At 41.9% G+C, this 12,982-nt stretch overlaps 1 protein-coding gene across 2 annotated transcripts in view; it reads right to left on the bottom strand.

The window, feature by feature from the left end:
• The window catches only part of KLHL30 (kelch like family member 30), a 35,909-nt gene that overhangs the window by 6,873 nt on the left and 16,054 nt on the right, over positions 1-12,982 (bottom strand). The window contains exons 2-4 of one of the 2 annotated variants that reach the window (XM_044290176.1): positions 3,474-4,294; positions 1,202-1,358; positions 261-347 (exon numbers count right to left, since the gene is read on the bottom strand). In XM_044290176.1, coding sequence (XP_044146111.1) covers positions 261-347; positions 1,202-1,358; positions 3,474-4,247 — 1,018 coding nt within the window. In that variant the 5' untranslated portion in view covers positions 4,248-4,294. The remainder of the gene's footprint in view (positions 1-260; positions 348-1,201; positions 1,359-3,473; positions 4,295-12,982) is intronic. The other variant, XM_044290177.1, reaches the window with a different exon arrangement.

Here is a 12,982-nt window from a genome sequence, read left to right as displayed (position 1 = left end):
ACATCTGCCCTTTATACTTTCTCTCTTTTTATGAGCCACTCTTGATTTTGGCTTCCAAAACTGCATGCAGTGGAGATTTGCGAAACTGTTCCACACATCTGAATGGGGCTTATATAAAGCCACGAATAAGCTGCAGAAACAACTACATTCAGTGAATTGAATTTTTTGCCACAAATCGTCTGCATGTGAATGTACTCTCAAAAATGACAACTAAAACTTTTCTCACCATTCTATTTACCACAGACATTGGTTGTACTCACCTGTGACATAGACATCATTATTCAGTGAAGTGACCGAGAATCCCCATTTATTATAATCAGGGAAGTCTGGAAGTGACATCCACATTTCTGCCAAAAATGTAAGACTACAGTATGTCAGAAGATTGGTAACGAATTCTATCTGTTCTTTGAGACAAAAATTACTGACGAGAGGAAATGTCTGGTGTTGGCAATATTGTGCTTTCATGATTTCTGTCTATAAGTGTACATTAAGCAATCAGTGCTTGCATCCTTGGTTTTGTCAAAAATGTTTCCCCCCCCCCCCCCCCCCCAAAACATCCCAAGATTCTACATATAATGAGCAATCTCAATACTGGCAAACCAATGGTGTGTAGCAAATAGCAACATTGGATTAAGGAACAATGGCTATGATAGGGATTTCAGTGGAAATTTGCAACTAAATGATTTCAATGAAAGAGGTATCCACCAAGAAAGAAAACCATCTTGCCAGTGCCACCCCACTTCTTGGAAGTGGCTACCTATGAGTCAATATCCGACTTTCCAACAATCCTTTGGATTTGACAAGGGAATATAGCCAGGCCAGATATCCATTCACAGTCAGCTGTTTCAGGGTGCTTGCTCCTCATCTGTATGGAGCAGGAATCTGGCTAACTTAGAATCTGGCTAACTTGGAAATGTAATTGCCAATAAGTCTCCATACCATGGAGTACTTCCAGTACGTCTCGATACAGGACTGGTCTCTTTAAGGAAATTCAGCACCCTGCCTAAGCCATTTCAATGAAGCAGTAGTAAAAAACAACCATCATAGAGGGTCAAGCTTAGACTGCAGCAGACCAGTCAGTTGGTTTAGGAACTGGTAAAGGAAGTAGGAGTTCATGGACCTTCCCAGACAACATTGGTTTTGTTCTTGCCTGTTGATATGCAGTACCTGTCTTTAATGATTATTATCAGATTTTACTCACTGGTTTTGGGATTGTAATAAGCAAAGTTTGGAGGTGTTCTAGAAGATTCATCTTCATTTTCATCCTCATCTTCCTCGTCCTCCAAAACCTTTCCTCCTACCACCGCCAGCACTTGCTGAAGAGATACTGATGTCTGCTCACTACGGCCCTTTGTCACCTGGAGGAAAAATACTTGGAATCAAAAGAGACATTTCTCCCCTAATACCTTACTAAGAGGTTCCCATTCAACTTGTGTATAATCCTTTCCAGACACTGAATGATCCGGCTATAATTACCAGTGTTAACACAAGTAACAATCGAGTCATAGCAGAGAGAGGTGACAGGTGTGAGAAATGTGACACGTGGAGTAACTGATAACTAGTGATAGGTGAGAAGAGATATAGCTGGAGAGATTAGTAAAGTGTCTATTGATAGCCTTGACAGGTGATATGGGTCATAAATGTAAGCAGGGGACAGCTCAGGTGTGGGAGCTGACACTGATGGCTGATGACACCTAACACTAGACAGGTTAACACTCTAGTGAAAGGTGGCATAGATGTCAAAGGTTATAACAGATGTAAGAGTTACATGTAAGGAAATGACCCAGGGTAGAGGTGGCATCCAGGCCATGTCTATGATACCACAAGTGACACGTAGGCTGGAGACATTTTTTCACATCAACCATGGAGAATCTCTAAGGGGAATGTAAACATGAGAACATGTAAGTTTTCTCCTTATATTCCATGTTACTTTACATGATTATGAGGCAGCCATCTTGGACAAGCTGTAAATAGAAGTTTCAGAGACTTACTGTACTTAACAGCAGTTATAGGGACATAAGAAAACGAAGACAGAAAATGACTCTTCAGGTCACTGTGCAGGGAGGGGAAGCTGGGATCATCACATTTAGTCACTAGTGGAGAGTTGTTATGTTTAATTGTAGTCCTGCCCTCTAATGATAATGGTATGACTGCGCACCTTGTTGAAGCACAAACTAAAAAAGTGATCTGTACAAAACTCTGTATTGTGTTATCTGTATTGAGAGTACTCATTGCCCAGTGTGAAAAAACACTGAAATCATGTAAAAAAAAAAGTATTATTTTTCTGCGAGCTGCCATTACTAGCATTATGTGCAGTTCCTGTATTTGTAATGTCTGTATTTAAAAAATAAATTAATCCGTCCACGTGCCATATGCTAACTACTTTTTGGCAATCAAGGAATTGGAGAAGCTCGTTCCCGAAACCCACAGAATCTGGCTTGATTGATGTCCCTAAAGACAGGGTATGTGTCATCACTAGCCAGTCATGTGCCGTGGTATTCCAGTTCTCTTCTGTATCTGACAAGCTGGTGGTCCTCAGAGGATGTGCAGTGACGCTGGATATAATTGCCCCAGCCCAGCATCATCGGTGCACCACTCATGCACCTATCAAAGGAGGAACAGAGCTAGAAGACAATGGCACATGCATGGGATTTTGGACTGGATTGAGATGATACACATGTTCATATTATGGTTCTATAGTCTTCAAGTTCTACAGAGCCATAATTACATAATCACATGCTACACTAAAGAGGTATTCTACCCTAAAAGTGTTACATTTAGAGAGACTATATAAGATATAGCACCTGGCAGATTGCCATATGGTGGCACACAGAGCCCTTTTGGTCCTTTAGTTTAGGAAACGTTATATGCTGTCATAAAACCACATGCACTTGGCCAAACTCAGGGTCCATATTTCTAAAATTTTCTTTAGACTACAAGTCCCAAGCTTAAAGGGGTTGTACAAAGTTTTTAAGTTATTCCCTATCCACAGGATAGAGGACAACTAGCTGATCGCAACAGGTCCGACAGCCAGGACTCCCACCGATCCCAAGAGTGAGGGTCCCGTTCCCCCATTCTCATTGAGTGTCAAGTCGAGCATGCACCCTGCATCTCCATTCATTCTCTATGAGAGTGATGGAGATAGCCAAGCACTGTACTTTGCTATTTCTGGTGCTCCCATAAAGAATGAATGGAACCGCAGTGCACCTGCACCACCTGCTGCTCCATCAGAATGGGGAAACAAAACCCCAATTCTCAGGATTAGTGAGGTCCCAGTGTTTGGACATCCCCAGCGATCAGCTAGTTATCCCCTATTATGTGGATAGGGGAAAACTTATAAACTTGGCACCATCCCTCTAATAGAAAGGTGTTTTGAGCATGTCACATCAACTTAGACACAGTTAGGTGCTATGACTTAACACCTAGACCAACTAAGGCCTGTTATCTTTAGTCAATCGGTAGAATTGTCATACCTGCCCAATGTTCCTGCTGACCAATGCCCGGCATGTGTCTGATTCACTGATCAATGGCTCAGCATCCATTAGTTCTTGCAGGTAGTGGTCAGTTAGACTTGATAACCTGGCCATACTAAGCAGCTCTGGAAGGAAGTGAGCCCTGCTCTCCACATCTTGCCTGACCCACTGAAGAACTGCCTTTGCCCGACTCTGATCTTCTTTTACTTGTAGCAGAGGATCCCCTAGGTAGTGAAGTAGACGCTCAGGGGGTAAAAGTAGAAATTCTTCCTCTTGAGATACAGCCTCAAAATTCTCTTGTAGGAAAGACCAGGCCTTTGCTGTAACTTCAGGGCAGCCGTGGGTTTCACCAAATTCCCATATGCCTAAGCTATTGGTGGCATCCATCTGCTGCTGCAAATACCGAATACAAACTTTACGCACTGCAGGGAAATTGAGCTGGTTGGAGATACGAATAAGTCCTTCTACATTGCCTTGGTTAATAGTCAGGCGACCAGTGTAGGAGAAATTAATCAATGTTTCCAAGAACTCTGGGTCCACCTCTTTGATTTCTACATGTGCAGAAATGCTATCCTGGAAGTTCCCAGTGAACATGGCATGGAAGTATTGGCTGCACAATGCCAGCACAGCACGATGGCAAGGAAACTCCCGTCCTTGAACTCTCAACGTAACATCAGAGAGCTGTGGATTAAACCTCAGGGACTGTAGACCTGCCAGAATAGAGTCTGAATGGGAAGGGAGACAGAATTCCAGATCATCAATGTTCCTCACCATACTTTCCTCTGAGGAGTCTTCACAATAGGATACTCATGGACTAAAAGCTTTAAAAAAAAAATAAAAATGATGAAATCAATTGATTATGGTAGACACAATTCTTGGACAATAGCTAAGCACGCTTGGCATAATCATAATAATAACGGTTATTTTATTTATTTATTATTATTTTGTCATTACTAATCTTAGTTGTATCATATACTGTATGTCACATAGGTTAGGGTGTTTTCACATTACGTTTACACCATAAACTGGGCATTTACACCAATAAAGCTTCTGGCGCTAATGTTCAAAATATCCCTAGGGCCAAATTCACCTGGACTATGTCAAAATAATGTTTTTTTGACCAGTAGCATACGTCACAACCTTTCTTCAGAGGTATATGTTGGGAAACCCTCCCAACATATACCTCTGATGGAAAGACTCAAACATATGTGAACAGGGTCTTGCATTGGTGGTGTGTTAAATATTCTCCTTCTTGAAGAAACTCATCCATCATTAAGAGTGAATTCACATGGGATAAATTTGATGAAAATCAGTTTCATATTATATAATTAGGGTTGTTTTTGCAGCAAGGACATAGATTTCTGCAAGTTCTATTCAGATCAACTGGACCTTCGCAGAAATGTCTGGAACAGACCTGCTGCAATTGGATTCACCCTAGTAGGCAAACAAAATTCATAGTTCTATAAATTATTTATCAGATTCTTAAATAAAGCTCCCAACTGAAACAGCAAATAAGTTACCAGTATGGTGTATCAAACACTGGTGTATATGACCAACATCACATATCTAGGAGCTTTAATCAGGTTCATAAATGACAAAGCAAACAAAAAAGACCAAAAAGGCCAAGCACTATTAACATCTAAGTCACGGGTGTACACTGTGCTTGAGCACAACCCACATCTATTATGGTAACCAGGGTACCAGCTCAAAAACTGCAAAAACCTACAAAGAAGAAACAAGTCTAAAACAGTACCTTCGTACACCGAAACGCACGTTGGGGTCGCGCCCACCATTGATCACAATTGCAAATGGGTAAGTTTAAATATTGGTATTAGTTTTTTTATACTGTGGTCTGGACACAGTTATTAGTATTTAATCCTGGCACTATTTGTAGCTATGTTGTTTACAGGGTACTATCCCAGTAGATGTAGTCCAGACCATACATTATAATATACACACCTTTCCATATTCACCCCCATTTGTAAATTATGTGGTCTCTGGCGGATGCTTTTTCTGCCACCTGATTTTTAATAACATTTTATTTTATTTGTCTACACAATAAATCTTTATGATATTTTATGGGTACTGTTTTGGGCTTTTTTTTTCTTTGTAGGTTGTTCAAAAATGACAAAGGTTCATATATATAGAATAAAAATGGTTCCTCCCTACTGGTGCCGGTTCATGCATCCACCACCCTACTCATTCCCAGAACAAGGGGAGCTTGTGCTTGTTGGGGAGAATTCTATGTTCACTTGTTTGGTAATGATACAATGTCTAAGGAGAGAAGAAATCTGTGAAAGCCCTCCCCACCCACTGGAAAAAATGGGATGGAACAAGCCAGAAGTCCCACAACAGTTGCATGAGCCATCTCTATGATGTGTACACTTTTCATATTAAGTTGACATTTCTGCTGTTATCACCAGTCTCTAATACTGCACTAAGTCGATTAACAAAATTGTCCTAGTCCCAGAAAACCCATTTCATAGATACTTTAGGTTGGAGTAACATGAGTACTTATACCATTTATTTAACTTTTAGTATGCCTTTAGAGTATGGAGGAAACCAGAGAACCCAGAGGAAACCCACACAAACATGGGGAGAACATAAAAAAACTCCATGCAGATGAGAGTTGAACCTGGGACCCCAGCAGGCCAGCACTGCAAGGCATCAGTGCTAACCAGTGAGCCACTGTGCTGCCCATGTGAACAAACCTGAGGTTGTCCCATATTTGGTAAGTTAACATTATGTTAACTATTTTATACCATGCTTTCGGAAAATCTTCAGACTCTTTGACTTTTTTCACATTTTGTTATATTGCGAGTCTTGTGACCATTGTGCTAAAATAAAAAAAAAGCCTCCCCCCCCCCCATTATTCTAAACTCATTCCCTCATAAAGAGACAGAATAGAATTTTCAATTTTTTGTTAATTTATTAAAAAGGAAAAAAACTAAAATTTTGCATAAGCATAAGTATTTACACCCTTTGTTATGAAACTTGAAATTTAGCTCTGGGGACCTCCCTTTTCTCTTGATCATCTTTGCGATGTTTCTACACCTTGATTGGAAATCCACCTCTGATAAATTCAGTTGACTGGACATGATATGGAAAAATACACCCCTGACTATATAAAGTTTTGCAGCTGACAATGCATATCAGAACAAAAACTAAACCAAGAGGAGAAATGAACTGCCTGTAGTGCCCACAGACAGCATTGTGTGGACTAACAGATCTGGAGAAGGATGCAAAAAACGTTCTGCTGCACAGTACTCTCAATAATCATGAAATGGAAGAAGTTTGGAACAATTAGGACTTTTCCTAGCGCTGGCTGCCCCACTAAACTGAGGAATCAGGGAAAAGGGCCTTGATAAGAGAGGTTACCAAGAATTGTGTGTAGGTGCATATATGGAAAAAGGGTGCAAAAAATTTCTGCTGCACTGAAAGGTCCCAAAAGCACAGTGGCCTCCAGAATTCTTAAATGAAAGACTGTCACTGGTCTCTCCTGTGACAAGGGGCAGAAGATCTAAGAGACTGGTTGCACGTGATGTGATCTGACAGCCTCTCTGGTTTCATTTGCTAGGGTATGACCACACCTCTGGTCTCAGGTGTAGCTTAAGTGGTCATTCCAACTCCTCTATTGGTGGTGGCATCATGCTGTGGGGGTGTTTTTCAGTAGATGGGATAGGGAGACTGGTCAGGGTTCAGGGAAAGCTGAATGGAACAAAGTAAAGTGATATTTTTAGTGAAAACCTGATCCGGAGTGCTTTGGACCTCAGACTGGGCTGAAGGTTCACCTTCCAACAAGACAATGACCCTGAACACACAGCCAACACAGCAGTGGCTTTAGAACAACTAGAGAAAGTAGAGAAACTGCAGACTCACAAAAAAATGTAATATTGCATAGTGTTAATTAAATGAATGGGCAGCTATAATACATGATCATGCTGAGTCTGCTAGATTGGGTCCTGTGGCTCTAAAATCTGGTTAAAGCCTAATTCACACGTCAGTGTTTGGTCAGTTATTTCCATCAGTGATTGTGAGCTAAAACCAGGTGCGGCTCTAAACACAGAACAGGTGCAGATCTTTCCCTTATACCTTATGTCTGTGGAGGCTCCAATCCTGGTTTGGGCTCATAATCACTGATAGAAATCACTGACCAAAACACTGACATGTGAATGAGGCTTAATAAAGAGTAGTGATTTAGCGAACATAAAATTTTCAGTTTGCGGACGGCAATCGCAAATTTTCGCAAATGTTCGCGAACGGGCGAACCGCAATAGACTTCAATAGGAAGGCGAATTTGAAAACCCACAGGTACTCTTTGTGGCCACAATAATGATGGAAAAGTTGTTTCAAGGGGACTAACACCTGGACTGTGGCATGCCGGAGGGGGATCCATGGCAAAACTCCCATGGAAAATTACGTAGTTGACGCAGAGTGTGGTAAGTTGAAATCGCAATGCGATTTATAGAACTTGAATTAATCGCATTGCAATTTCAACTTTCTCAAATCCGACAGTACATTCTAGCATGAAGTCGTTCCCATGGTGATGGGGACGCTCCATGAGCACGGAAGTTTGCAGAAGTTCTGTTGAAATCGCAATGCGATTTATAGAACTTGAATTAATCGCATTGCGATTTCAACTTAGAGCTTCTGCCGACTTCCGTGCTCATGGAGCGTCCCCATCAGCATGGGAACGGCTCCATGCTAGAATGTAATGTCGGATTTGAAAAAGTTGTAATCGCAATGCGATTAAGGCCCATGCACACGGCCATGTTTCACAGCCGTGTGCGGGCCGTGGAACCGCGGCCTGGATCCCTCCTGAGAGCAGGAGCGCACGGCGTCACTGGTTGCTATGACGCCGTGTGCTCCCTGCTGCCGGCACAGTACAGTAATACACTGGTTTAGATCATACCAGTGTATTACTGTATTGCGGCGGCAGCAGGGAGCGCACGGCGTCATAGCAACCAGTGACGCCGTGCGCTCCTGCTCTCAGGAGGGATCCAGGCCGCGGTTCCACGGCCCGCACACGGCCGTGTGCATGGGGCCTAATGCAGGTTATATTAATCGCATTGCGAATTCATCTTAGATAGATCTAATATAACAAAGATTGAGAATATAGTGCTATATTCGTTATATTCGTCAATTCTAGCAATACAACCATAGGGAACTTAGCTCTAAGTTGAATTCGCAATGCGATTAATATATCCTGCATTATTCGCATTGCGATTACAACTTAGATCTGAGTTCCTAATGGTTGTATTGCTAGAATTGACAACGAATATAGCACTATAGTATCAATCTTCGTTATATTCTATCAATATAACCATTAGGAACCCAGCTCTAAGTTGTAATCGCAATGCGATTAATATAACCTGCATTATTCGCATTGCGATTACAACTTTGTGACACTGCAGCTTCAGAATTAATCTAAGATGGATGCTGTCCTTGCTTTTTGATAGGCGGTGGGAGGGTCTGGGAGGGAGGGTATGCTGCTGATTGGCTGGAATGTGTCTGCTGACTGTGAGGTACAGGGTCAAAGTTTGCTCAATGATGACGTATAGGAGGCGGACCGAACATCGCATATGTTCGCCCGCCGCGGCGAACGTGAACATGCGATATTCGCCGGGAACTGTTCGCCGGCGAATAGTTCGGGACATCTCTAATAAAGAGGTGTCTCTGCCCTGTGGAAAGGAATTGGTGAGAAAGAACGTCTTTTTTACCCAGTGGTTACCAAGTTTACTACCAGCTTCAGATGGAGTTGCTACTGACCCCTATAATGGCTGGGTCCTTTTATTATGTCAGAACATGGGCCTTTGAGAGGATTCCCTAGTGGCCACCACCATTTTTCCTTTATATTAGTTTGCAGTACAACCTCCGGCCATAATTATTATAAACTGAGAACAGAAAAAATATTTTCCATACTGCATATATAGTGTATGTTTGATGCACACACTGAGAAAGTGCCCAACGCATACGTAACATGGACCCATTATACCGACAGCAGCCAACGGAGTGTTCTTTTGGCCTCTGTGCGGTCATATATCCCAGGTTTTCTCATTTTTTTTTCCTGCAGGATTAGCAGCAGTTTGTGCTACTTCATACAGAGGCGTCTAGTAAAAAAAAAAAATTTATACTGCCAGGTACCAATTTTCTTTGTTTTACATGGATGTCTACTCAGTGGCATTGATTTTATGGATTGGTTTAATGTATGATACATTACAGTACATATGGTAAAAATGCTGTATACATTGTGAAAATACCCGTATATTAACTTTCAGCCAATAAAGCTCTTGGTGCAGGGCTGGTTACAGAGTTTACAGCCTAGTTACCTGAAATCATTATCACATTGCATTCATCATTGGTATCATCTGGCCTGCAGCAGTCACTTCCCTGGCAAGCTAATGTTAGTGGCTTTTCTAGCTATACTAATTGTGGATCGGAAAAAATGAAAAATAAATCTGGCATATGCCTCTGATACTCTTTCATTACCCAGGTCTATTGCTAGAGCAAAGCGTCATATACGAAGGAACTGAGTTATCAGCAGTTACATACTGTAATATGCATCTGTAGTTTCATTAGCTGTGTTTAGATGTGGTTAATAATATGAGAAAGCAGCCACTGGAAATGCATAAAAAGTTTGCTTTTCATGAGCAATATCATAATCTCCATTTCTAGGGATCCATAATGCTAATCTATGGGGCTGTTCTTAAGGGTGTGTATAATAGAAATGCACTCTAATAACGCAGAATGCACTACTTTTATCCATTTCAAATATGGAAAACACCCATTGAAGTCTATGAAGATTGCACAAAATACTGAAGCATCTGTATGTTATCTATATGTTATCTGTATTTTAATAGGCTGTCTTATGTAATTCAGTCTCCTTCCATTAGGATTCAACTTTGGTTTTCAAAATAACAGGAGAACAAAGCTGTGCAATGTACAGATGTAGCCATTTGTAGCTTAACAGGGCATTAAATAATTGCAGCAAAACAGTAGTTACTGAAAATCAAGTAGAAACTTGCTTCAAAAATACTCTGTACTGCTCAACTTTAAAATTGCAAAACCAAGAAGGACAAACAGTAAAGTTATTGAAATCGAGGCAGTAACAGGTGATGCCCAGATCTGCAAATGATCAAATTTTCAAGCACCTAGCTCCAGTCTGTGACATGTTGGAGGGGCATAAAAGCCAGACTAAAAGTAAAGTTTTTAACCACATGAAACCTCAAAAATTGGATCAAGTAATGTGGGATGATTGTGCCGTGCCTCCTGTTTATTAACATGCTAGTTATCGCCACTTTTCACAAACTGAGAGGCATAGAATCCTTGAACTGAGAGACCTTGGTTTATCACTCAAGCAGATCACTGCGTGACTAGGCCAAGATGTCAGCACTGTTCAACCTTGTGTGTCCAAGCAGTTGGGAAAACAATGGCGAGCTGGAATGACAGCAAGAGGGACACAGAGGTAAACCTCTTGCCCCCAAAGAAGTACATAGCCTTTAAGCTTACTGTCACCTAAAATTCCTAAGTCCTATTCCATTTCAGTGTTAACCAGTGTTCAGGGGGAAACCTAGCCTTTCTGCTGCCTGAGGTGAAAACTGAAACAGTGCCCCCCCCATGCCAATTTCTTAACCTAACCCCTTCCCTTCATCCCATTGCCCTTCCGTTGCCCCTACATGGTGCTGCCTGAGGCCTCATTAGTGGCGCACCCCTGCCAGTGTTTTACCATTTAGTATGTACGGGTGACTTGCATTATTCCTTCCCATGTACATAACCTTTCATTAGTCAGTGTTAAATCTGTCACTTCTCTGCCCAAGCCTCCAATCTATCCAGGTCCATCTGTAGGAGTATACACCTCTCTTCTGTGTTAATTACTTTTCACAGTTTAGTATCATGAGCAAAGGCAGGTCTAAGCCACTCTGTGTACCCCTGCTCCTCCTGCTTCCTCTGCCAGCCCCTCCATTTCCTTTCTGATTGACAGGAGAGATGATTATGCAGAAAACTGGCCCTGTTAATCAAGAAGGAGATGGAGGGATTGGCAGGGGAAACCAGAGGAGCAGTGGTTCCGCCTTCTGTGCACTTCACTGCTCATTTGCATATAGATTAAAAGGAATTTTTCTCCAAAATCACGCATTGGATCAGTAAGTGAAAGGTATTATTACATTCAGCAGAGCTAGCCCTAAAAGGGATTGTGCCCAGTACTGACCCCTGCAGTATCCCACTAGTTATGGACCCATCAAATCTGAGATGTGCTGTTAATAACCACCCTGTGTTTTCTATCACTGAGCCAGTTATGCAGCACAGTAAAAAAAAGCTTTGGAAAAATCAAGATATGCAACATTTAACGACTCGCCGCCGTCCAGTCTAGAACTCCACATAGAGGCTAATCAGATTAGGCCTCCTTCAAACAGTCAGTGTTTGGTCAGTGATTTCTATCAGTGATTTTGAGCCAAAACCAGGTTTAGAGCCAACACACAGAACAGGGGCAGATCGTTCCCTTATACCTCATGTCTGTGGAGGCGCTGGTGGAAATGGCGGCTAGAGGGCGCCTGTAAGACGTGGCTGTTACTTCCTGGTGTACAGCTCTGCAGTGGCGCCAATAACATACCTTGCATAAAGGGTGCCGGTTGGTTTATGATATCTATGTGGTCCTAGTAGTACTGCTCCATTATCCCCTGACCGTGAACAAGGTCCCGTGTTAGGACCGAAACGTTGGCCAGTTTTATTACTCCTGGATGCTGATAAAAATGAAATGACAAATGAAATGAAAATATAAATTTTCAAAACTACAAATACTAGTGCCGTAGTTTACTTTTTATTAAGGGAAAGATGTTCACCTGTTCTGTGTTTAGAGCCGCACCTGGTTTTGGCTCACAATCACTGATGGAAATCACTGACCAGACACTGACATGTGAATGAGACATAAAGGTGTTGTTCAGGAAGAAAAACTGATGATCTATCCTGCTGCAAAGGAGATGATGCGCAGGTAAACTTTGAAGAGGAAGCAGTGATTGCACGAGCGCCACAGCCCCTTTAAATAGCTGTGGCGAGGTGGTGGAGAAGCCTGGTTGCCAGCCTCTTGCCCCAGGATTATGGGCCCTCTCATCAGCCCATGCTAAACTTAAACCCCATGGCAACTTGAGTGTGTGTGTGTGGCTTCTGAGCGCTGTTTGGTTATATTGAGCGCTCAGATCCAAGCCATCTGGGGATATGTTAAATGTCTATGTTTACTGTAATGGTTGGGACATTGTATATTTGAGTAGTGATGTCTGTCCTATTGTCTCTACGTGTGTATTGGCGATTTCCCTTTGTCCTGAGAAATAATTGAATTACTCCTTGGTTGTCTCCAGGACAGAAGACATTCTGTATTCTCCTGCCTGTGATAATTGCATCAACCAATTGTGTAAGGTAATTGTATCACAGGCAGAGGGGAGGATTTTTTGTGGGAGTGTTTTATTATATTGTACGTGTTTATTGGTTGTTTTTACAAAACCTTGTGGGTGGTACTA

This window comes from Bufo gargarizans, chromosome 4 (genome assembly GCF_014858855.1).
Source record: "Bufo gargarizans isolate SCDJY-AF-19 chromosome 4, ASM1485885v1, whole genome shotgun sequence".
NCBI classification, from domain to species: Eukaryota; Metazoa; Chordata; class Amphibia; order Anura; family Bufonidae; genus Bufo; species Bufo gargarizans.
Note: the sequence above shows the minus strand (reverse complement) of the source record. Positions and strands in the feature narration are given on the sequence as shown.